Raw genomic sequence first — 24,931 nt, 5'->3', positions numbered from 1 at the left:
CACCTTTGTGTTTCAGTTGGAGTTCTAGTTTAGTTTACTTTTAGTTAAGAGTTTAGTGTTTTAACATAGAGTCTTAGCTTAGAGTTTTAGTTAGAGTTCTAGTTTAGTTTAGTTTTAGTTAAGAGTTTAGAATTTTAGCTTAGAGTCTTAGCTTAGAGTTTTTGTTAGAGTTCTAGTTTATTTTATTTTTAGTTAAGAGTTTAGAGTTTTTGGCTTAGAGTCTTAGCTTAGAGTAATTGTTGAAGTTTTGTTTAGTTTTAGTTAATAGTTTAGAGTTTAAGCTTAGTCTTAGCTTATAGTTTTTGTTAGAGTTGAAGTTTAGTTTAGTAATAGTTAAGAGTTTAGAGTTTTAGCTTAGAGTCTTAGCTTAGAGTTTTGTTAGAGTTCTAGTTTAGTTTAGATATAGTTAAGCGTTTGGAGTTTTACCTTCGAGACTTAGCTTAGAATTTTAGTTTAGTTTAGTTTTATTTAAGAGTTTAGAGTTTTTTAGCTTAGAGTCTTAGCTTAGAGTTTTTGTTATAGTTCTTTTTTAGTTTAGTTTTAGTTAAGAGTTTGGTGTTTTACTTTATATTTTTAGATTAGATTTTTAGTTAGAGTTCTAGTTTAGTTTAGTTTTAGTTAAGATTTTAGAATTTTAGCTTAGAGTCATAGATTAGAGTTTTTGTTAGAGTTGTAGTTTAGTTTAGTTTTAGTTAAGAGTTTAGAGTTTTTAGCTTAGAATCTTAGCTTAGAGTTTTTGTTGAAGCTCTAGTTCAGTTTAGTTTTAGTTAAGAGTTTATAGTTTTAGCTTAGAGTCTTAGCTTAGAGTTTTTGTTAGAGTTCTAGTTTAGTTTAGTTTTAGTTAAGAGTTTAGAGTTTTAGCTTAGAGTCTTAGCTTAAAGTTATAGTTAGAGTTGAAGTTTAGTTTAGTTATAGTTAAGAATTTAGAGTTTTTAGCTTCTCCACGTTTAAGTTAGGTTAGATTAGGTTAGCTTATCTTGAGCGCTCATGATAAGCTAACCTAATCTAACCTAACTTAAACGTGGAGAAACCTAACCTCTAACCTAACCTAACCTAATCTAACCTATGGTTTTGGTATTACTATGCAATATTGTATAATTTTATGGTTTTGCTAGTTTAGACTAAACTTCAACTCTAACTAAATCTCTAAGCTAAGATTCTAGACTAAATCTCTAAGCTATAACTCTTTACTAAAACTAAACTAAACAATAACTCTAACTACTCTTAGAATAGTTAGAGTTATTAAACTAAACTAGAACTCTAATTAAAACTCTAAGTCTAAGCAAAAATTCTAAACTAAAACTAAACTGAACTAGAACTTCAACAAAAACTCTAAACTAAGACTCTAATCTAAAAACACTAAACTCTTAACTAAAACTAAACTAAACTAGAACTCTAAAAAAAACTCTAAGCTGAGACTATAAGCTAAAACTCTAAACTTTTAAGTGAAATTCAACTAAACTAAAACTTTAAGCTAAGTCTCTAAGGTAAAACTCCAAACTCTTAACTATAACTAAACTAGAACTCTAACAAAAACTCTAAGCTAAGACTCTAAGTTAAAACTATAAACTATTAACAAAAACTAAACTAAACTAGAACTATAAAAAAAACTTTAAGATAAGACTATAGTGTAAAAATAGAAACTCTTAAATAAAACTTAACTAAACTAGAACTCTAAAAAAAACTCTAATATAAGACTAAGTTAAAACTATAAGCTCTTAACTATTACTAAACTAAACTATAACTCTAACACAAACTATAAGCTAAGACTCAAAGCTATAACTCTAAACTCTTAACTAAAACTAAACTAAACTAGAACTCTAACAGAAACTCTAAGCTAATACTCTAAGCTAAAAACTCGAGACTCTTAACTATAACTAAACTAAACTAGAACTCTAACACAAACTATAAGCTAAGACTCTAAGCTAAAACTCTAAACTCTTAACTAAAACTAAACTGAACTAAAATTCTAACTAAAACTCTAAGCTAAGTCTCTAAGGTAAAACTCTTAAGTATAACTTTACTAAACTATAACTTTAACTAAAACTCTAAGCTATAGCTCAAAGCTAAAACTTTAAATTCATAACTATAACTAAACTAAACTAGAACTCTAACTAAAACTCTAAGCTAAGACTCTAAGGTAAAACTCTAAACTCTTAACTAAAACTAAACTAAACTAAAACTCTAACAAAAACTCTAAGGTAAGACTCTAAGCTAAAACTCGAAACTCTTAGCTAAAACTTAACTAAACTACAACTTTAAGTTAAACTCTAAGCTATGACTCTAAGCTAAAACTCTAAATTCTTAACTGTAACTAAACTAAACTTCAACTTTAACTAGAACTCTAAGCTAAGACTCTATGGTAAAACTCTAAACTAGTAACTAAAAATAAACTAAACTAGAACTCTAACGAAAACTCTAAGCTAAGATTCTAAGCTAAAAACTCTAAGCTCTTAACTAAAACTAAACTAAACTAGAACTCTAACAAAAACTCTAAGCTTAGACTCTATGCTAAAAAACTCTAAACTCTTAAATAAAACTAAACTAAACAAAAACTCTAAAATAAGACTCTAATCTAAAACTCTAAACTCTTAACTATTACTAAACTAAACTTAAAATTTAACAAAAAACTCTAAGCTAAGACTCTAAGATAAAACTCTAAACTCTTAACTATAACTAAACTAAACTTCAACTTTAACAAAAACTCTAAACTAAGACTCTAAGATAAAACTCTAAACTCTTAAATATTAATATACAAAAATCTAACATCAACAAAAACTCTAAGATAAAACTCTAAGCTAAATAATCAAATCTCTTAACTAAAACTACACTGAACTAGATATATAAAAAGAACTCTAACCTGAGAGTCTTAGCTAAAACTCTCAACTCATAACTAATACTAAACTAAACTAGAACTCTAACAAAAACTCTAAGCTAAGACTCTAAGCTAAAACTCTAAACTCTTAAATATTACTAAACTAAACTTTAACTTTAACAAAAACTCTAAGCTAAGACTCTAAGCTAAAACTATAAAATCTTAAATAAAACTAAACTAAACTAAACTAGAACTTCAACAACAACTCTAAGATAATAATCTAATCTACAAACTATAAACTATTAATTAAAACTAAACTAAACTAGAACTATAACTTAAACTCAAAACAATGACTCTAAGGTAAAAATCCAAACTATTAACTAAAAATCAACTAAATTAGAACTCTAACAAAAACTCTAAGATAAAACTCTAAACTATTAACTAAAACTAAACTAAACTAGAACTTCAACAAAAACTCTAAGCTAAGACTCTAAGCTAAAAACTCTAAGTTCTTAACTAAAACTTAACTAAACCAGAACTCTAACAAAAACTATAAGCTAAGACTCTAACCTAAAATTCTAAACTCTTAACTAAAACTAAACTAAACTAGAACTCTAACTAAAACTCTAAACTAAGACTCTAAGATAAAACACTAAACTCTTAACTAAAACTAAACTAAACTAGAACTCTAACAAAAACTCTAAGCTAAGACTCTAAGCTAAGACTCTAAGCTAAAAAACTCTAAACTCTTAACTAAAACTAAACTAAACTAAAACTCTATGCTAAGTCTCTAAGGTAAAACTCCAAACTCTTAACTATATGTAAACTAAACTAGAACTCTAACAAAAACTCAAAGCTAAGACTTTAAGCTAAAACTCTAAACTCTTAACTATTACTAAACTAGACTTCAACTCTAACAAAAACTCTAAGATAAGACTATAAGCTAAAACTATAAAATATTAAATAAAACTAAACTAAACTAGAACTTCAACAAAAACTCTAAGCTAAGACTCTAAGCTAAAAACTCTAAACTCTTAACTAAAACTAAAATAAACTAGAACTCTAACAAAAACTCTAAGCTAAGACTCTAAGCCAAAACTCTAAACTCTTAACTATTACTAAACTAAACTAGAACTTCAACAAAAACTCTATGCTAAGACTATAAGCTAAAAACTCTAAACTCTTAACTACAACTAAACTAAACTAGAACTCTAACAAAAACTCTAAGCTAAGACTCTAAGCTAAAAGTCTAAACTCTTAACTAAAACTAAACTAAACTAGAACTCTAACTTAAAATCTAAGCTAAGACTCTAAGGTAAAACACTAAACTCTTAAATAAAACTAAAATAAACTAGAACTCTAACAAAAAAACTCTAAGCTAAAACTCTAAACTATTAACTCAAACTAGACTACACTAAAACTTCAAAAAAAACTCTAATCCAAGATTCTAGTCTAAAAACTCTAAATTTTTAACTGAAACTAAACTAAACTAGAACTCTAACAAAAACTCTAAGCTAATACTCTAAGCTAAAACTCTAAACTCTTAACTAAAACTAAACTAAACAAGAACTCTAACAAAAACTCTCAGCTAAGACTCTAAGCTAAAACACTAAAATCTTAACTAAAACTAAACTAAACTAAAACTCTAACAAAAACTCTAAGCTAAGACTTTATGCTAAGAATCTAAGCTAAAAAACTCTAAACTCTTAACTAAAACTAAACTAAACTAAAACTCTAAGCTAAATCTCTAAGGTAAAACTCCAAACTCTTAACTATATGTAAACTAAACTAGAACTCTAACAAAAACTCTAAGCTAAGACTCTAAGATAAAACTCTAAACTCTTATCTATTACTAAACTAAATTTCAATTCTAACAAAGACTCTAAGCTAAGACTCTAAGCTAAAACTCTTAACTATTAACTAAAACTAAAATAAACTAAAACTTCAACAAAAACTCTAAGATAAGACTGTCAGCTAAAAACTCTAAACTCTTAACTAAAACTAAAATAAACTAGAACTCTAACAAAAACTCTAAGCTAAGACTCTAAGCTAAAACTCTAAACTCTTAACTATTACTAAACTAAACTAAAACTTCAACAAAAACTCTATGCTAAGACTCTAAGCTAAAAACTCTAAACTCTTAACTACAACTAAACTAAACTATAACTCTAACAAAAACTCTAAGCTAAGACTCTAAGCTAAAGTTCTAAACTCTTAAATATATCTAAACTAAACTAGAACTCTAACAAAAACTCTAAGCTAAGACTCTAAGCTAAAATTCTAAACTCTTAACTATTACTAAACTAAACTTCAACTTTAACAAAAACTCTAAGCTAAGACCCTAAGATAAAACTCTAAACTCTAAACTAAAACTAAACTAAACAAGAACTACAACAAAAACTCTAAGTTAAGACTCTAAGCTAAAAACTCTAAACTCTTAACTAAAACTAAAATAAACTAGAACTCGAACAAAAACTCTAAGCTAAGACTCTAAGCTAAAATTTTGAACTCTTAACTAAAACTAAACTAAACTAAAACTCTGACTAAAACTCTAAGCTAAGACTCTAAGGTAAAACACCAAACTCTTAACTAAAACTAAACTAAACTAGAACTCTAACAAAAACTCTAAGCTAAGACTCTAAGCTAAGACTCTAAGCTAAAAAACTCTAAGCTCTTAACTAAAACTAAACTAAACTAAAACTCTAAGCTATGTCTCTAAGGTAAAACTTCAAACTCTTAACTATATGTAAACTAAACTAGAACTCTAACAAAAACTCTAAGCTAAGATTCTAAGCTAAAACTCTAAACTCTTAACTGTTACTAAACTGAACTTCAACTCTAACAAAAACTCTAAGCTAAGACTCTAAGCTAAAACTCTAAACTATTAACTAAAACTAAACTAAACTAGAACTTCAACAAAAACTCTCAGCTAAGACTCTAAGCTAAAAACTCTAAACACTTTACTAAAACTAAAGTAAACTAGAACTCTAACAAAAACTCTAAGCTAAGACTCTAAGCTTAAATTCTAAACTCATAACTAAAACTAAACTAGAACTCTAACTAAAACTCTAAGCTAAGACTCTAAGGTAAAACAACGAACTAAAAACAAAAGATAAACAAAAATAGAAATATAACTTAAACTAAAATGTAAAACATCAAACTATTAAATAAAATTGAAATAAACTAGAACTCTAACAAAAAAAACTCAAATCTAAGACTCTAAGCTAAGACTCATAACTCAAAGCTACAACTAAATTAAACTTCAACTCTAAAAAAAACTCTAAGCTATGAATCTAAGCTAAAACACCAAAATCTTAACTAAAACTAAACTAAACTAAAACTTCAACATAAACTCTAAGATAAGTCTCTAATCTAAAAACTCGAAACTCTTAACTAAAACTAAACTAAACTAGAACTCTAACAAAAACTCTAAGCTAAGACTCTAACCTAAAATTCTAAACTCTTAACTAAAACTAAACTGAACTAGAACTCGAACTAAAACTCTAAGCTAAGACTCTAGGGTAAAACACCAAACTCTTAAGTAGAACTAAACTAAACTAGAACTCTAACTGAAACTCAAAGGTAAAACATCAAACTCTTAACTAAAATTAAACTAAAATATAACTCTAAAAAAAAACAACTCTAAGCTAAGACTCTAAGCTAAAACTCGAAACTCTTAGCTAAAACTTAGTCAAACTAAAACTTTAAGTAAAACTCTAAGCTATGACTCTAAGCTAAAACTCTATATTCTTAACTGTAACTAAACTAAACTTCAACTCTAACTAAAACTCTAAGCTAAGACTCTAAGGTAAAACTCTAAACTCTTAACTAAAACTAAACTAAACTATAACTCTAACAAAAACTCTAAGCTAAGATTCTAAGCTAAAACTCGAAACTCTTAACTAAAACTTAACAAAACTACAACTTTAAGTAAAATTCTAAGCTATGACTAAGCTAAAACTCTAAATTCTGAACTGTAAATAAACCAAACTAGAACTCTGAATAAAACTCTAAGCTGAGACTCTAAGGTAAAACTTCAAACTCTTAACTAAAGCTAAACTAAACTAGAACTCTAACAAAAACTCTAAGCTAAGACTCTAAGCTAAAAAACTCTAAACTTTTAACTAAAACTCAACCAAATTAAAACTCTAAGCTAAGTCTCTAAGGTAAAACTTCAAACTCTTACCTATAACTAAGTTGTGGTTGAAAAGGATGGGCACTTCAATTTGTAAAATGGGTTTAGGACGGTCACTGTGAAAAGAACTTTTTCTGAAATACCTTTTGAAAAGTATTGCTTGGTGTTAGAGCATTCAAAAAGCTGTAAAGTAAAGTTGTGGGTGAAAAGGATGGGTACTTCAATTTGTAAAATGGGTTTAGGAGGCACATTAAGAAAAGAACTGGTTCTGAAATGCCTTTGAAAAGAATTGCTTGGTGTTGGAGCATTCAAAAAAGCAGTATAGTAATGTTGTGGGTGAAAAGGATGGATACTTCAACTTGTAAAAGGGGTTTAGGATGACCTTTAAGAAAATAACTTGTTCTGAAAAGATATAATAAAGCCTTAAAAAAGTATTAAAAATGGGGGTCAGGGGCGTTGGGGGCGCTGGGGGTCCTTGGGGAGCCCGGGGGACCTTTGTGTACGGGGGGCTTCCTTGGGGGTGGGGGTGGGGTATGATGGCCCTTTGGGGTTGGGGTAGGGGACCTCACAATACTGTTCAAATACAACTTGTGTATTATAACGACCACAGAGTTTCACCCTCAAATCCTCTTCTAAAACCTCTTCTAAAATGATCTTTTAAAATGTCTCTAACTGTTTCGCCGAAATAATTCCCTAAAATGTCTAAAACGGTTTCGCCCAAATAACCCCTAAACGTAATTTCAGCGTGTTCCTTTTATTTTTGGCATCCCTGCGCTTTCACGTTTGAAATTACTAAGAAACCCTTTCCCGCGCTAATCACTTCATCTCTAAGATCAAAACATTCGCCCGGAAACAATTTTCATGGAAGAACTCCAAAGACATTAATAAACATTCGCTCGGAAACAATTCTCTTTGGAAATACATCAAAGACATTAATAAAATTCCCTGGAAACAATTTTCAAGGAAGAACTCCAAAGACATTAATAAACATTCGTTCGGAAACAATTCTCTTTGGAAATACATCAAAGACATTAATAAACATCCCGGAAACATTTCTGACAGGTGATGTCAAGATTGAATGATTTGTCGCGTTTGGGATTGGGACTGAAAGCACATGTGTTCTCCCTAGGGACTCTATGCCCATATATGGACTCCCGCTTGGAGTTAGACTAAATTTTAGATGGCAGCAGGGGTGTCGCCCGGGATCAAAAGGGCCTTTCTACTGCTATCAAAGAAAAAAACAGATTTTTTTTGCGAATGGCATCAAGTTTTCTATTTCAGGTTAACTAGAGGAGGTATGAAACTAAATTAAACACTACTATTTGTGTCCAAATTTTTAAAGGGTGTATGTTGTTAAAAATTGCTGAAAATTTTTCTCCACCACACAAATACCAGGCCAAACAAATAAAGTCTTAAAAAAACGCAAAGATTTAAAGTATTATTTTCTTTTTTCTGAAAAGACTTTGTCAATATATAACGAACAGAAATTAATTGAAAAACTCTTTTCCACAAAACAACATTTGAAGAAAAGCAAAGAACTCCATTAAACCAAAAATTTAGCAAAAATAAAATTAAATAATTCACCAAGCGTAAAACTACCACAAATCAGCATTAACAAATAAATGAAACCCAAAATGAACAGAAATTACAATAAATAACCGAGTCAAACTAAAAACAAGCAGAAAGTAACATGATTAGGGCTCACAACCCCTATGCCTTCCCAAGGACAGAACATATTTTGCACTTTACTGAAAAAATACAAGTGAATGTGCATTGGCAGTTTAATATGCATATACTGATATTTAGTAATCAAAATGTTAATATTATCGGATTTATTAAAGTTGTAAAAGTAATAACGTTTATGTTGTTTAAGTAAATTACAAATTATGTTCTGGCCTTGGGAAGGCATAGGGGGTTTAAGCCCTACTCATTTTGATTTCTTCCCGTTTTAAGTTTGACTCGGGTAGTTATTTTAATTTCTATACGTTCAGGGTTTCATTTATTTGTCGATGCTGATTTGTAGTAGTTTCACGCTTGGTAGATTATTTGATTTTATTTTTGCTCATTTTTGGTTTATTAGAGTTCTTTACTTTTCTTTGAAAAACTTATTTTGTGGAAAAAGTTATTTTAATTAATTAGTATTAAGACTACAGACTGGCTTTAAAATTTGTATTACAACTTAAAATTCTCCGTTTTATAGAGAGAAATAACTGGATCTGCAGAGTCCATATTATGGTTGATACGTTCTTCATTTTGAGTAATACTAGGTTAGACTAAGATGTTACCCGATAAATCAATCCATTATTTTGATGCTATTTAATGACTGTAAACTTATTATTTTTATGCCTAAGTTTTTCAGATAATTTTAATTGTATACTAAAAGTTACTGATATCACAGCTCCTGTAGGACTATGAAGAGCGTTATAGATTAATTTGCTGTTGTGAGGCTACGTATTTACGTTTGACTGCTAAATCAATAGTCTTGTTTTTTATACTTGGCTTTGGTGTTTTCAGTAAAGTGCTAGTTTTCTGTACTCCTACAAACATAGGGGAATATCACCAGTTGATCTATTTGCACTAGTTTTATGTTTATATTTTAGATAGGCTGTAAATTAATAATTTTTGTTCGTTTTAAGCTTCTATTTCGCTCTTTACTTCCCTTGGAAAAACTTTGTTTTTTTTTAAATTAATACCAAAATGAGCCGATTACAAATAGTAAGGCTTGCTATGCTCATTTCCGAATAAGTATTTTATGTTCTTCTTTCGAATTCGTATCCCACAATGTTTGAGCTTATATTTCATCTTCTTCCTTTTGATTTTTATTACAAAGTTGTAGGCAAAAGCAATTTGTCCATTGGCTCAATAATAAGCTAGTTCTAGTGAGCTTATTCTAGTAAGCACCGATTCGGGCATCGAAGGTCCGATTTTAGTGAGAACAGTTAAAATTTAAATAATTTGTTTAACTTCAGAAAAGAAGAATGGAGCAATTGCCTGTTGTGTCAAAATTTTTAGCAGTTTATATTTTAGTCGCAATTTTGCATAATTTCCTTGAATTTTAGATGCCTGTAAAGAAGAACAGGACGATTTCCTATTTTGGTTTAATGCACATAATTGCAACCAATCTCTGTGTTTGGCTGTGCGTTATTGTTGAAGAAACAAAACACGAGATCATTCATGTTTACTCCGATGCACATGGAAGTGAGGGGATGAACCACCTTAGTTTTCTATCAGATGATATGATTACCAACAATATGAAATCGGGTACGTTGATCCATGTCTTCTTTCTGCTACAAATTTCATAGCAAACTATGAGTTATCTTTTTGACAATATTAATTTCAAAAACTTTTTCCACAAACAAGTTTTTCAAAGAAACGTAAAGAGCTCCATTGAACGCAAAATGAGCAGTAATAAAGTCAAATAACCTTTTAAGCGTAAAACTAACACAAATAAACAATATCATAGAATATTAATATTAATCATGGGCAGTGCAATAGCGCTGCCTAAGTATAGAGCGATGTTGGCACAATGTATTTTTTTTTTTTTGACCAGGGCACTTCGTATAGATAAATTTGTCGTAGAAACTTCAAAAAGGGCTCATTCGATCAAAAATTGCAAAGACTAGTGCCCTTTTTAACAGTCAAGAATTGCATTCGATCAAAAATTGGAAAGACTAGTGCCCTTTTCAACAGTCAAAATTATTGAAGGGCAACCAAACCCCCTTCCCCACCCATCATTTCCCCATACACATTCAGTCAAAATTTTGAGATAACCATGTTCTTAAGCGTAGTTGAAAGAACTAGAAATTGCGTCAATGAGGACGACCAGCCCCCACCCCTACAGGCTCAGGGCAAGGGCTTTAAGTTATGCCCTGGGGGTATATCAGGTTTTTATAGAAAGAGCTTCGAAGCAGGATCATTGGCTTGTTAATCCGAAGTTGTAGCGCCCTTTTTGAGAGTAACAGTGATTGGAGGGAAGCTACCCTCCCTCTCCCCCCCCAAACACACAAACTCACGTCGTCTTAATGAAATGCATCCATTTGAAATTTTAACATAGTGATTTTATTCAAAATAGTCCTAAGATCATATAACAAAGCTTTTGGGGTTGAAACAAACCCCAGAGCCTGGGGGTAAGGGTTATAAGTTATGCCCCGGGGGTATTTAAGGTTTTTATGGAAGGGATAGCTGCATAAACTTTAGACGAGTTGCACTTGGTTGAAAATTGGAAGTTCTAGTTCTCTTTTGAGAAACAAAAGTGATAGAGAGCAACTAGCGCCCCACCCCTAACTATCCCTCTTTTCACCAAAACACATCTGATTGAAATTATGACATAGTCATTTTGTTTAAAGTAGCCCAAAGAACATATAACAATGCCTCTAGGATTGGCAGAATCCCCAGAGCCCTGGGAAAAGGGGATATGTCAGTTATGCCCTGGGGTCATATAAAGATTATATAGAATAGCTGGTTGTATCAAAACCAGATGGGGCTCATTTGATTTAAAATTGGAAGTTATAGTGTCCTTTTTAAGATTCAAAAGTGAATCTTATCAAATCGAGATTTTGAGATAGCAATTTTGTTCTGCGCAGTTGAAGGGTCCATAAATTATGTCTTTGAGGATGACAACCATCCCACAACCGTCAAGGCATGGGTTGTAAGTTATGCCCTTGAGATATATAAGATTTTTATAGAAAGTGTGGTTGTATATACTTCGGCAGGGTCTCATTGGATTGGTAATCAAAAGTTTTAGTGCCCTGTTTAAGAGTCAAAATGATCAGAGAGCAGCTCTCCCCCCCCCCCCCTCACACGTTGTGTTTTCTTGATTTGCATCCAATTGAAATTTTGGGATAGTCATTTTATTCAAAATAGTTTAAATATAATATAACAAGGCTTTTGAGGTTGTTACAAGCCACCAGAGCATGGGAGCAAGGGTTGTAAGTTATCCCCCGGGGGCATTTAATTTTTTTTTGGAACGGATGGCTGTATAAACTTTAGGGGTGGCTCAATTGGTTGAAAATTGGAATTTCTGGTTCAATTTTAAGAGTCAAAAGTTATGGAGGTCAACGAGCCCCCATCCCCTAACCCCTCTTTTCATGAAACGCATCTGATTGAAATTTTGAGATGCCTATTTTAAAACAATATAGTCCAAAGAACATATAACAATGCCTCAAGGATTGACACAACTCTCCAGAGCCCTGGGGAAAGGGTTGCAAGTTATGCCCTGGGGGCATAGACTGTTTTTATGGAATGAGTTGTCGTATTAACTTTAGATGGGGCTCATTTGATTTGAAATTGGGAGTTAGAATGCCCTTTTTGAGAGTCAAAAGTGATTTGAAGGCAACCAGCCCCCCCCCCTTTCTCTCCAACGCCCATCAGTTCCCAGAGGCAAACATGTAAACAAATTTTTGAGACATTTATTTTTTCAGCGTTGTTGAAAGGTTCGGTAATTATGTGTTTGGGGTTTTCAACCCCCCCCCCTGAGGTCTCACGGCAAGAAATTTAAGTTAGGCAATTTGATCATTGTTTACATATAGTATATGTTATTGAGAAAGGTATGCATGTTTGACTACTACTTTCCCAAAATACGGAGGGCATTAAGGTAAGTCTTTCAAGGAATGTTGAGGGAAGTGTTGAACTAAATCAAAGCATGTTATGTGTGTATGGGTTGTCAAAAGGACGTAAATCAGGAATGACCGAGTCTATTAATTTTGAACTTTCAGGAAATGATAAGAGAGATGATCAGTTGACAAAAAGGGCATTATTTGCACACTACTACTAGTACTACTACCCCTACTATCACTAAAAATACTACTTCTGTTGTGAGTACTATTAAGGCTGAGGATATTAAAATAAACATCTGAGGAAACGTTAAGGGAAAGGCTGAACTAAATCAAAGTATACTATATGCATACAGATCGCTGATACGGGCGTATCAGCAATATTTTTGGAACGACTTACCGTATCAAGAAGAAACTTTTGGATTATCATGAGTGGGATGTTCAACTGACCGAAAGGCAAAATGTACCTGCTACTACCGCTATTAATACTTCTGCTACTACTGTTACTACTACTATTGCTAACACATTCTTATTGCTACTACCGTCCCTACTACTACCACTACTACTATGATGCTAGTACAATTAAGGCTTAGCGTATGAAGGTGAAAATTTGACAGACTATTGAGGGGGAATTTAAACTAAATCAAAACGAACTATGTGCATGCAGATTGTCAAAATGGCGTATCTCAAGAATGGATTTCGGTATTAAGTTGGAACTTTCAGAGAATACTTAAAGGGGAAGATCAATTGACAAAAAGTTAATACATATATATCACTGCTAACAATACTACCACTGCTACTTTAACTTATACTGATACTATTACTGCTACCAAATTACTCCAACTACTACTTCAATTGCAACAACTTTTAAGGCTTAGAGTATTAAGATGAAAAAGGTATCAAAAAGGGGTCAAAAGCGCAAATCAGCAATATTTTTGGAACGGCTTACCGTGCCGAGGTGAAACTTCCGGGGCATCATGAAAGGGATGTTCAACTGACCAAGAGGGAAGATGTAGATACTACTACCGCTGTTAATACTGCTACTACTACTGTTACTACAACTACTAATGCAACACTAACACTTTAACTGTTTTTCCTACTAACACTGCAACTACTGTGATACTAGTAATATTAAGGCTAAGTCTATGAAGATAAAATTTGAGAGAATATTGATGGTACAGTCGAACTAACAAACACTATGTGCATTTAGATTGTCAAAAGGGCGTATCTTAAGAATTAATTTGTATGTTACGTTGGAACATCGTGTGTTGAAGGGGATGTTGAAAAAAAACCAAAGGTGATATGTGCTTACTGCTATTAATGCTACTACTGCTACTACGACTATTACTACTACACAAGCTAAGGGTATTAAGGTGCGGCTTTCAAGGAATTATTAGGCACAATTTGAACTAAATAAAAATTGACGATGATCATGGAGATTGTCAAAAGGGTGACAAAGCAATATCACTTTAACGGCTTACATTATTAAGTTAGACCTTTCAGAGTAAGCTGTGGTGGATTTTGAACAAGCCAGAAGACACTATGTGTATACTTTTAATAATACTTCTCTGGTTACTGTAACTAATGACGCTAAGGGCATTAATTCGAAATCTTTAAGGAATGTTTAGGGGGAGTTTCAATTTAACGAAAAAACTATATGTATGCCGCTATCAAAAGGGCATTTAAAAACAATATCATAGGCAGTGCTGCTCCTACATAACGAGTAATATCATTGATATTTTAAAGGAGCTAATTTGATTGAAAATTAAACGTTCTAGTGCCCTTTTAAGATTCAAAAGGGATTGGAGGGCAATCAGCCCTCAAATTATTTTTCCTGAAAAAGAATTTTCGATTTTTCCCTGAAAAAGACTATGCCAATATAAAAGAAACAGAAATTAACTTAAAAAACTTTTTCCACAAAATCGGTTTTTCAAGGAAAAGTAAAGAACTCAATTAAACCAAAAATGGGCAAAATTATAATCAAATAATCTACTAAGCGTAAAATTACCACGAATCAGTATCAATAAATAAATGAAACCCAAAACGAACAGAAATTGCAATAAATAACAGAGTCAAACTCAAAACGAGCAGAAATTGACGTGATTTGGGCTCACAACCCCTATGGCTTCTTAAGGTCATAACATAATTTGCACTTTACTGAAAAAAAATTGTAAACGTTTTCACTTTTATAACTTTAATAAATAAAAAATTATTAGGGTTTCAACGAATAAATATGAGCATATGTATATTAAACTGACAATGCACATTTATTTGTATTTTTTTCAGTAAAGTGCAAATTATGTTCTGGTCTTGAGAAGGCATAGGGGTTGTGAGCCCTAATCATATTAATTTCTGCTCGTTTTTAAATTAACATCAGTAGTGCAGACAGCCCCCATGCCTTCTCAAGACCAGAACATAATTTGCGCTTTACTGAAAACAAAATACATAATAAATGTTTTCACTTTTTGGACTTTAATGAATAAAAAAAAATTCTTGAAACTTTAAGGAATAAATATCAGTATATTTATATTAAACTGAAAATCCACGGTCATTTGATTTTTTTCAGTAAAGTGCAAATTATGTTTCGGTCATGAGAAGGCAGGGGGGGGGGGTTGGCAACACTACTCATGCTAATTCTTGCTTGCTTTGTACTTGACTCGGATATTTATTGTAATTTCTGTTCGTTTTGGGTTTAATTCATTAATTATTTGGGATTTTGGGTAGTTTTACGCTTGGAAGATTATTTGACTTTATTTCAGCTTATTTTTAGTTTAATAAAGCTCTTTACTTTTCTTTGAAAAACTCGTTTTGTAGAAAAAAGTTTTTTAAATTAATTTTCTGTTCTTTTTTAATTTAAATTGGCTTTTTCGTGGAAAAAATATATTTTATTTCTTTACGGTTTTTTCTATAGGAATCTATAGCTGATTGCTAGCTGATTGCATAGTGGAGAAACTTTTTTGCCAGTGTTAATCATGACACAAATAGTATTCTTTAATTTTATTTAATATCTCCCCTAATTGACAGGAAAAATAAAACATAATATTACCCAAAAAATTCTTTTTATGCTCTTTTACAACTTGGATACATTTACACTCTTTTTATTTATTTAAATCGTAAGAGCCGAAGTAGTAATATTAGTAGCCCCGAAAGTTTCAACTTGATACCCCCAGTCGTTCTCAATATATTGCAGAGGTGTTTTATTGGCAACCAAAAACACAGTGCATTTTGATTCAGTTTAAAGCAACATTTAGTTTTAAAGCAAAATGGACCGATTGCATAATTGTAAGGGGGCTGAAATACCCAATATCCCTAGAGGCATAGTTGCTAGCCTGTTCTACTATGCTAAACAAAATGGCTGTCTAAAAATTTTGAAACTGGATGTGCTTGTAAAATGAATGGGCCTTGGTGGAGGGCTGCTTCCCCTTCAATCTGTTTTGACTCTTAAAAATGGCACTATAATTTTTTTATTTAGTTCAACACCGCCTAAAGATTCCTTGAAAGCTTCACCTTAATACTCTTAGCTTGCGTAATAGCAATAGTTGTAGTAGCATTAGTAGCAGTACCTTCGAAGCAGAACCTTCGGTTCCTTCAAGATCTCCTTCAACACACGCTGAAAGTTTAACCTTAATACAATGAGCCGTTCCTGAAGTATTTCTGATACGTCCTCTTAACAAACTGTGTGGGTATGGTGTGTTTCACTTTAATTCCATACAGTTTAATTTTTCCCAAATGTTTTGCTTTAATACCCTTAGTATTAGTAGCAGCAGTAGGAGTAGTAGCAACAGAATTAACATTAGTAGTCTTAGCTCTAGTGGCAGTAGCAGCAGCAGTAGTAGACTCTTAAAAGAGAACTAGAACCTTAAAATTCCAATTAAATAAGCCTCCTCTAAAGTTCACACAATCAACCCTTCCATAAAAAGCTTGCATACCCTCGGGGCAAGACTTACCAATTCATGCCCCCAGACTCTGGGGGGTTGTGTCAACCCCAAGGGCCTTGTTATGTGATCTCTGGGATGTTTTTGAACAAATGGCTATCTCAAAATTTCTATGGGATTCATTTTGGGGAAAATAGAATTCAAGCAGGGGGGTAATGCCCTCCAACACTTTGACTCTTAAAAAGGACACTAGAGCTTCCCATTTCTAATCCAATGACCCTCCTTCAAAATTTATACGACAACCCTTTGCATAAGAACATAATATGCCCCGGGGCATAACTTACAACGCTTGCCCTGAGGGCTGTGGAAGGCTTATCTTCAAAGACATAATTACTGGAACTTTCAACTACACTGAACCAAATGGTTATCTCAAAATATTGATTGAATATGTATGGGAAATGATGGGCGTGGGGTTGGGCTGATTGCCCTAATAGTTAAAAGTTCAATCACTTTTGACTATTAAAAAAGACACTAGGAGTTGCAATTTCCAATCGAATGAGCTCCTTTCAAACTTCCTACAACAAATCCTTTCTGCAACAAATCCTTATAAAAACCTCATATGCCCCCAGGGCATGACCTAAGGGTTATGGGAGGGTGTCATTCTCAAAAGCATAATTTCCAGACCTTTCAACAATGCTGAGCAAAATCGTTATCTCAAAATTTCTTGAAATGGGAGGGGCTGGGTGCCCTCCAATCACTTTCGACTATTGACAAGGGCACTTGCCCTTTCAATTTCCAATCGAACGAGCCCCTTTTGAAGTTTCTGAGACAACTATTTCTATACGAAGTGCTCTGGTCTAAAAAAAAAAAAAAAAATGAAATAAAATAAATGGTACATTTTGCCCACATTGCTCTTTACTTAGGCATCGCTATTGTGTTGCCTGTGATATGGGCTACATTAGAAAGCCTCTGTAACTTTTGTGTTAGGAAAGGCCATATTGATCATTTAACATGGTATGAAGGTGAAACTTTCAGAGAATATTTCTGAAAATTTCTGTTGTACAGATCGTCGCCTGAAAGCGGTTTTGCCGAAAATAACAATTTTTTGCGAAACTGAGTTACAAACGCCATCTTGTGTAAAAAAAATCTCCTTTCGAATGGTCTAATTGACATTGCTGTAAGACGTCTCTAACTGCCTGTATTTTGCAGTTCTCCTTTGCCGAATCGCATATTTTTCGATTTCTTTAAAGCGGTTTTGCCGAATCGCATACGGGATTATAGCATGGTCCGTTTTGTCGAAAGTTGCTGATTTGCTGAAGGCGACCTTGGAGAAGAAGAAGACGATCTTTCTTACCTTGATGAACAAGATGAACAACAACAGCAACCATACTAGAAAATCGAAATATATTTTCTTGTGATTATTATCGCTTCTTATCAGCAGTTGTACCAAACCTATCCTGCTCAAGTCATCCTCAGGGCTATACTGTGGTGTTTATCCTTCCCATAGTATAGTGCAGACGTTTTGATATCATCTATTTCCCCTTCTTGTTCTATTTTTATATTTGTGTTTAAAGCCTTTTCCAATAGGCAATGTTCAGAGGTCCTCCAAAAAAAAACGTCCCCCCAGATCCCAAATCAAATTCCATAATGAAAGATACCCATCATGGCTGGTCAAGCACATTATCTGAAAGTTCTAATGATGGCTCCAATTCGGAGAATAGGACAATGATAACTGTAGGTCCTAATGCAACCATAAATGATGATAATGGGTTTCAAGAGGTCCTCTCTAGAAGCTCTAAAAAAGGAAAAAAATCTCCCCAATTAAAAGCATTTCCCCTCTCCCTGCCCAAGATCCTCCCTCCAAAAACTTACGAATTTACCTTAAAATACTCCCACTACCCCCTTTGAAATAAAAATGATCACTGCAATAAGAGTTGCAATTTTTAAATTGCTAAAATCAATATTCTCTCTTAACATTAACCATGATGGATCTCTGCTAATAGCTGTAGAAGATCTGAAATCAGCAGATACAATAATTAACCTTAAATCCCTTCTGAATGCCCCAATTATTGCATGTAATTGGAACCCAAAAAAATCACCAACAAAAATTGTAGTTTACAATGTTCCCCCAGAGATATCTACTCAGGAGTTAAAAGAAGGCCTCTCAGATAGGGCTGGAAACACAATCCCAGTTGATGATGTTACCCAACTTGGAAAACCTAATTCTACTGGTCTAGAAACTAGTAGATCCTTCTTATTCACACTAAAGGATAAAATCGATATCCCAGAAAAATTATTCCTATTTGGGCAAATCAAACCACACAAGGAATACAAACCTAAGCCTATTCAGTGTCAGAAGTGTTTCAAACTGGGACACACGACTAACAAATGCAATGAAATTCTCCAAGAGTGTAGTAATTGTAAATCTTTCCATCCTAAAGAGTTGACAACTTGCAAAAACACCCAGCCTACATGCATCAATTGCAAAGGTCCTCATGAATCTACAAATAAATCATTATGCCCTGCATACAAGAAAAGAGCTCGAACACTCCAAATATCAACAGAGAAGGCCATCCCATCCCCTTCGCAGCGATGGAAGCAAATGCTGCCCAACAATACCAAATAAAGCCTGTAATGAAACCAACCAAAACCCCCAAGTTAAATGCCCAAAATGCATCAAGCACCCCATACAAAACAATATCTTCTAAGCCCCCTAGCTCAAATCCCTATCAGAAGGAATCACCAAGCCACAAAGCCTTGTTTTCCGGTGAGAGGAGGCCAGCATGTCCCTCCCTTTCAGGAAGAAACAAACCAGAAACACTACCAGGAATCAATCCCTTAACAAACAAACAGGATGCACTACCAAAAATACAATCCCCAACTATATGCTTATTCATTTTAAACTGTAATGCAGTTCAGGCCATGAACATACATTAACTACACAAAACAAAAATTATTGCAGAATTGGCAAAAATCTACATCCCAGATGATATGCTCATTCAAGCAAAAAAAGATCTTGCTTTACTTTTAACAAAGCTGAACATTGATACACAGTCATATGAAGAATAAATCAACAACACAACATTTATCAATACTCCAATGGAATGTAAGATCACTCACCGAAAATAAGCTAAATGAACTAATATCTTTTATGAATAATAATTCCATTAATATTGCTTGCCTCCAGGAAACTCATTTAACCCAAAATCAACAAATTAAGTCTCTGGGATATACTATCCTGAGAAAGGATAGATCTTCAGAGAGAAAAGGAGGTGGTGTAGCTTTATTAGTTAATAATAATATAAAATTCTGTGGCATCAATTTTCCAGATTTTGAAAATGATGTTGATGTAATTGGTATAAGTGTTTGGCTGAATAATTTAAAAACCTACATAATAAGCTTCTATAACCCTAATGGCCAAACTTCAGATGCCAAGGATTTCCTTAATTATGTAAATAATTCTAACATCTTAAAAAATATCATTATTTGTGGTGATTTCAATCCCCACAACTTTTTGTGGGAGAATAAACCAGCAAATAAAGCTGGTAAATTTATTTAGAATATGACTTCAAATTATAATGAATTAGCTGTTGCTACCCCTCCAAACCTGAATACATATTTTAACCCCATAAGTTGCAAATTCTCTTCAATTGACCTATAAGTTGTGTCTTTAAACTTTTTGAACAAAATTTACATAAGTAAAATTGATAACCTGTGTACAGACCACTCTGATATAGTTTGCTCCCTAAATGAGCCTGCTGACACTTCATCTCATACCTCCAAATATATAATCATTAAAGCAAATTGGTCTATTTTCCAAAAAAAGATAAGTGATTAAATTATAAGTTTCACCTAAAGTTCATGCATTTCTAATAAAACAGTTGACACACATGATGAAGCCTTAATTTCTTTATTAATAAATACTGCTAATCATACTATCACCAGGACAACACCTAAGAAGACATTCCCTAAACAAAGTCCTAAAGCATGGTGGACAAATGAGTGCCTAAATAAGTGGAAGATATAAAAGGCAGGTAGGACAGAATTCATAAAAAAACCAACACCTACTACATATTTAAAAAAATTACAAGCAGAATCTAATCTAAAAAGGACTATAATAGATCTTAAATATAAATACTGGAATAATTTTGCAAATAATCTCTCCAGAGAAACACATGAGCCAATTATACATAAAGTTATAAGCCACATATGTGGGAAAAAGACTTCTACCAACCCACTCCTGTATCAGCTTATACATAATAATACCCATTATGACAATGATACTGAAAAGGCTAATCTATTTGCAACTCTTTTTGTTAATAAGCTAACATCAAATAATCAAAGCAAACTGTACACAATTCCTATGAACCCTAGTTACCAACCACGCCCAGGATCCAAGTACATAACTAATCCATTTTCAATCCAGGAATTGAATAATGCAATACATCATATTAGGTCCAAAACTAGCAGCAGCTATGACAATATACACCCTACATGGATAAAGAATCTCACACCTTCATACAAACAAGAACTGCTAAATTGTTATAATCACGCTTGGGCATCTTCTAGGTTCCCCAATAAATAGAAATGTTCGTCCCTCCTACCAATCCTAAAGAAAAATAAACCAAAAGATAACCCTGAGTCTTATAGGCCCATAATGATTACACCTGTGATGGGGAAAATAATGGAGAAAACGATTTATCACAGACTCCTCTGGTTTGTTGAGAAAAATAACATGATCCCACACACTCAAACTGGATTCAGGAAATACCACTCCTCAACAGATGCTTTCATTTTGCTAACAAATGCAATAAATGAATCTTTCTCAAAAAATAATATCCTAGTGGCAGCTTTCCTTGATTTTGAAGGAGCAAATGACAATGTGAACCACCAAATCCATTTAAACAAACTTGCAAACCTTAGAGTACCTCCTAAGCTAGTATCTTTTATTAAATCCTTCATAGAAGTGCGAAGTTTCATTGTTTGTGTTGGTTAAGCCTCTTCACCCCAAAAGACAATATCCAAAGGCCTAGCTCAGGGAGCAGTCCTCAGTTGCCTCCTATTTGCTCTATATCTCTGGGACATGAGCCTACCCCACACTAATCTACAATATGCTGATGATCTGGTGCTATGGTCATCTGGTAACACCTTTCAGATAGCACAGTCAAATCTGCAAAAGTCGCATTTCCAGTTTGAAAAATTCTCTCAACATTCAGATTTACCCATTGCACCCACCAAGTCAAAAATAATCCAATTTCACAGGAAGCGAATCATGTTAATGCAAAACTAACTCTAAATAAAACAACTATTCCAGAAGATAATAATATTAATTACCTAGGTCTCATGCTTGACCAAAAACTTAATTTCCACCTCCACATTTCAAACACAATAAAAAAATTTTATAGAAAAGCAAATATACTAAAAAGACTTCTTTCCATACCCTGGGGTTGTAATGAGAAAACCTTACTCCAGTTTTATAAATCACATATAAGACCCCAAATTGACTATGAGCTCATTGTCTATGGTGCATGTGCAAAGACCCAGATGCAAAAAATTGAAACAACACAAAATGATATAATACGTCTCGTATTTGCTCTTAGGAAACCCACAAGGACCAAGTTTCTGCTTATGGAGAGTATATTAACCACAATAAGAGAGAGACATATGTTTCTCTTGATAAAACATCTTACAAAAATTGATTCAAATAGTTCACGCACATTACATAATTGGTTAAGAAATCCATCCATGTATAGAGGTATTGCCGATGAGTATGACAATATTCAAAAGAAGTTCCCTGTGCCAGCAAAATATATTGCACTTAGTTTTCCCCATTTCACTCCATGGAATTGGTCATCTCCCATAATAAATACTGAATTTTCAAAATGGAATAAAGATTTAACCCCCATTGCTTTCGTTCAGAAAAAATTTGCAGAACTTAATACAATTACCTATAAAAATCACTTCCAAATGTTTGTTGATGGGTCAAAAATGAATGAGAAGGTTGCAAGTGGTGTTTTCCTTCCTCACCCGAAAATTGCAATGGGCAAGAGATTATTTAATAATTTATCTATAATGTCAGCTGAGTTAAATGCCATAATCGTTGCATTAGAACACCTTAAGCAAAACCAATATTTGATTGAAAATTTGAATAATATTATCATATATTCCGACTCTTTATCAATCCTTGAGCTGCTGGCCTCAGCTCCTCATTGTAAGTTGGACATGGACACTTATCATTGTCTCAGTATTATTGATAATCTTGCTTCAAGTGGCATAAAAACTTACTTTCAGTACATTCCTAGCCACTCTGGCATAAGTGGTAATCATCAGGTTGATGAAATGGCAAAAAATGCTATAAATATTGACCAGCCAAGTGGGAGACCAATCCCAATTAGAGATATTTACCAATGGAGGCTATCAGATATTAATTTTAATAAGATTAATCCTATCCTTTCCCCCTTTCCCAATAAGCATCTTTCTAAAATTTATCATAGAATTTGTTCTGGAACAAATGGACTAAATTTCCTTGCATTCTCATGTAAGCTTTCTAATTCAAGTGGCTCAATTCCCCTGTCCCCTCTTTGCAGGCATTGTAATATGAATAATGAAACAATTGACCTTTGCCTATTTGAATGTAATATGCTGACGTCTGCACAACATACCTTGCTTTCTAAACTGTTAAAATACTTCAAACACCACAGAATCCCACTATCAGCCAAGAGCCTAGCCAACTATACCTGCACACAGAGCATAGAAATCCACATCTATCATCTTATATTTGAACTCCTAGAGTCGAAAGATCTGCTGAAAGATATCTGAATATATCTAATAAATATGAGGCAATCAAGCCAGTAGCTCTGTAGCCCACAGAGTGAAGCAAAAGGAAAAGGGCTAAATAGTGTTACTGAAAAGCCCGCCTGCTGTAAAATAGAAGAAGAAGAAGAAGAAGAAGATATAATTATGAGGCCCAAGAGATTGAAAATGTCGATTTCCCCAGATATTTTTGAAACAGACAGGTAAGAATTAGATATTTTGAGACAGATGTATGTATAGCAGCATAAATTGGAGTTCGCTTCCACAGTTCTAAAGGAGGTGCTAATGAAGGTTCATGGGCAGAAAGCAGTCTAGAACACTAATCTGTTTCCTATGTGGGGAGCTAGTCCTGATTCAGCTGGCAAACATCTTCCTGAATGGGATGTTCATGTCAATATTGCATTCATGTGTCTTCCTAACTCTGATGAACACCCCAGATAGCCACTGTGATCCTAAATGTATTAAACCTTGGCAGGGGTTAATGACTTCTTTTTTCTGCTGGTTTACTACAGGAAACTGTTATTGCAAGTGGCTCCCTAAAATTAAGATTGAATAGAAAATATAAAGTATTGTTTTTTCATGCTTCCAGTTTAAGAAAACTTTCGCGGCCCACTTGCAATAACAGTTTCCTTTGGAAAACCAGTATAAAAAAGAAGACACAAACCCCTATCATGGTTTAATGCATTTTGGATCACAGTGTCTATCTGGGGTGTTCATCAGAGTTAGGAAGACACATGAATGCAATATTGACATGAACATCCCATTTAGGAAGATGTTTGCCAGCTGAATCAGGACTAGCTCCCCAAGTAGGAAACACATTAGTGTTCTAGGCTGGCAGAAAAAGCTGGGTCTAAGTTATCAGTCAAGGAAACAGATGAGGAGGTTGCTCTTTGACCTGTCTGTGTGTAGGCTAATGAAAGGGTGCGGAACTAGTTTGTGTCACTAAAATCATTCTTAGAAAATGTTCCAGTTACATGGGTGAACATAAAGCTTTCTTTTTTAGACCCGAAGATTTGTCTTCAAATGAAGATTCTGACCCGACATATTTACCGCAAGTGGAAAGTGATCCAGAATCTCCACCCAGTAAGGGATCTTCCTCAGAAGTCAAAAGTAATGCCCTCTGCGAAGATGCTGGCCAGTCCAGCTCTCCTACTACTCGGACAAGTAATAGAACAGAAAGTGAACCAGAGGCTACCAGAGAAATCAGTGAAACAGCTTCTGCTAGCATGTCTCCAACCACAGAAGGAAATGATGGTACAGAAACGAGAAATAATGCATCCAAAAAAGTCAGAAAGAGGTTAAATAACAAGGAAAAAGTGGGTGAAAAATCAGATAAAGAATGCAGTAAACTCTGGAAATGTTTATCTGAACCCTGTTACCAAAAAAGTACATGGAAAGGAGAAGCAAGTGAAACCCTTTAATTGCCCTCATTCGTGTCCTTTCAGATGTTTTGAACATTTCTCGGAGACTGATCGTCAAATTGTGTTTAAAAACTTTTGGGCATTGTCAAAAGATTCCAAAAGGATGTACTATTTGAAAACAACAAAACCTTTACCCAAAAAAAGAACAAAAAAAGAGAGACTCGGCGGAAGCATACATTCCATTATTACCTGTCAGTTCATAAGAAAACTGTGGAGGTCTGCAAAGGATTTTATTTTGCTACCCTAGACATCAATGATAAGCGGATACATTATGCTCATAAGTTATCAAGTGGTGGAGTACCTCCTGTTAGTGTACCACA

The 24,931-nt window shown here is 33.4% G+C and overlaps 1 protein-coding gene across 1 annotated transcript in view; it reads left to right on the top strand.

Annotated features, from left to right (window-relative positions):
• The window catches only part of LOC148939078 (proton channel OtopLc-like), a 47,654-nt gene that overhangs the window by 13,114 nt on the left and 9,609 nt on the right, over nt 1-24,931 (top strand). Inside the window, exon 2 of the mRNA XM_089107330.1 lies at nt 10,010-10,211. Coding sequence (XP_088963456.1) covers nt 10,010-10,211 — 202 coding nt within the window. The remainder of the gene's footprint in view (nt 1-10,009; nt 10,212-24,931) is intronic.

This window comes from Artemia sp. Qi Xiang Cuo, unplaced genomic scaffold, assembly GCF_049724085.1.
Source record: "Artemia sp. Qi Xiang Cuo unplaced genomic scaffold, ASM4972408v1 HiC_scaffold_22, whole genome shotgun sequence".
NCBI lineage: Eukaryota > Metazoa > Arthropoda > Branchiopoda > Anostraca > Artemiidae > Artemia > Artemia sp. Qi Xiang Cuo.
This window is presented reverse-complemented; position numbering and strand designations above follow the sequence as displayed.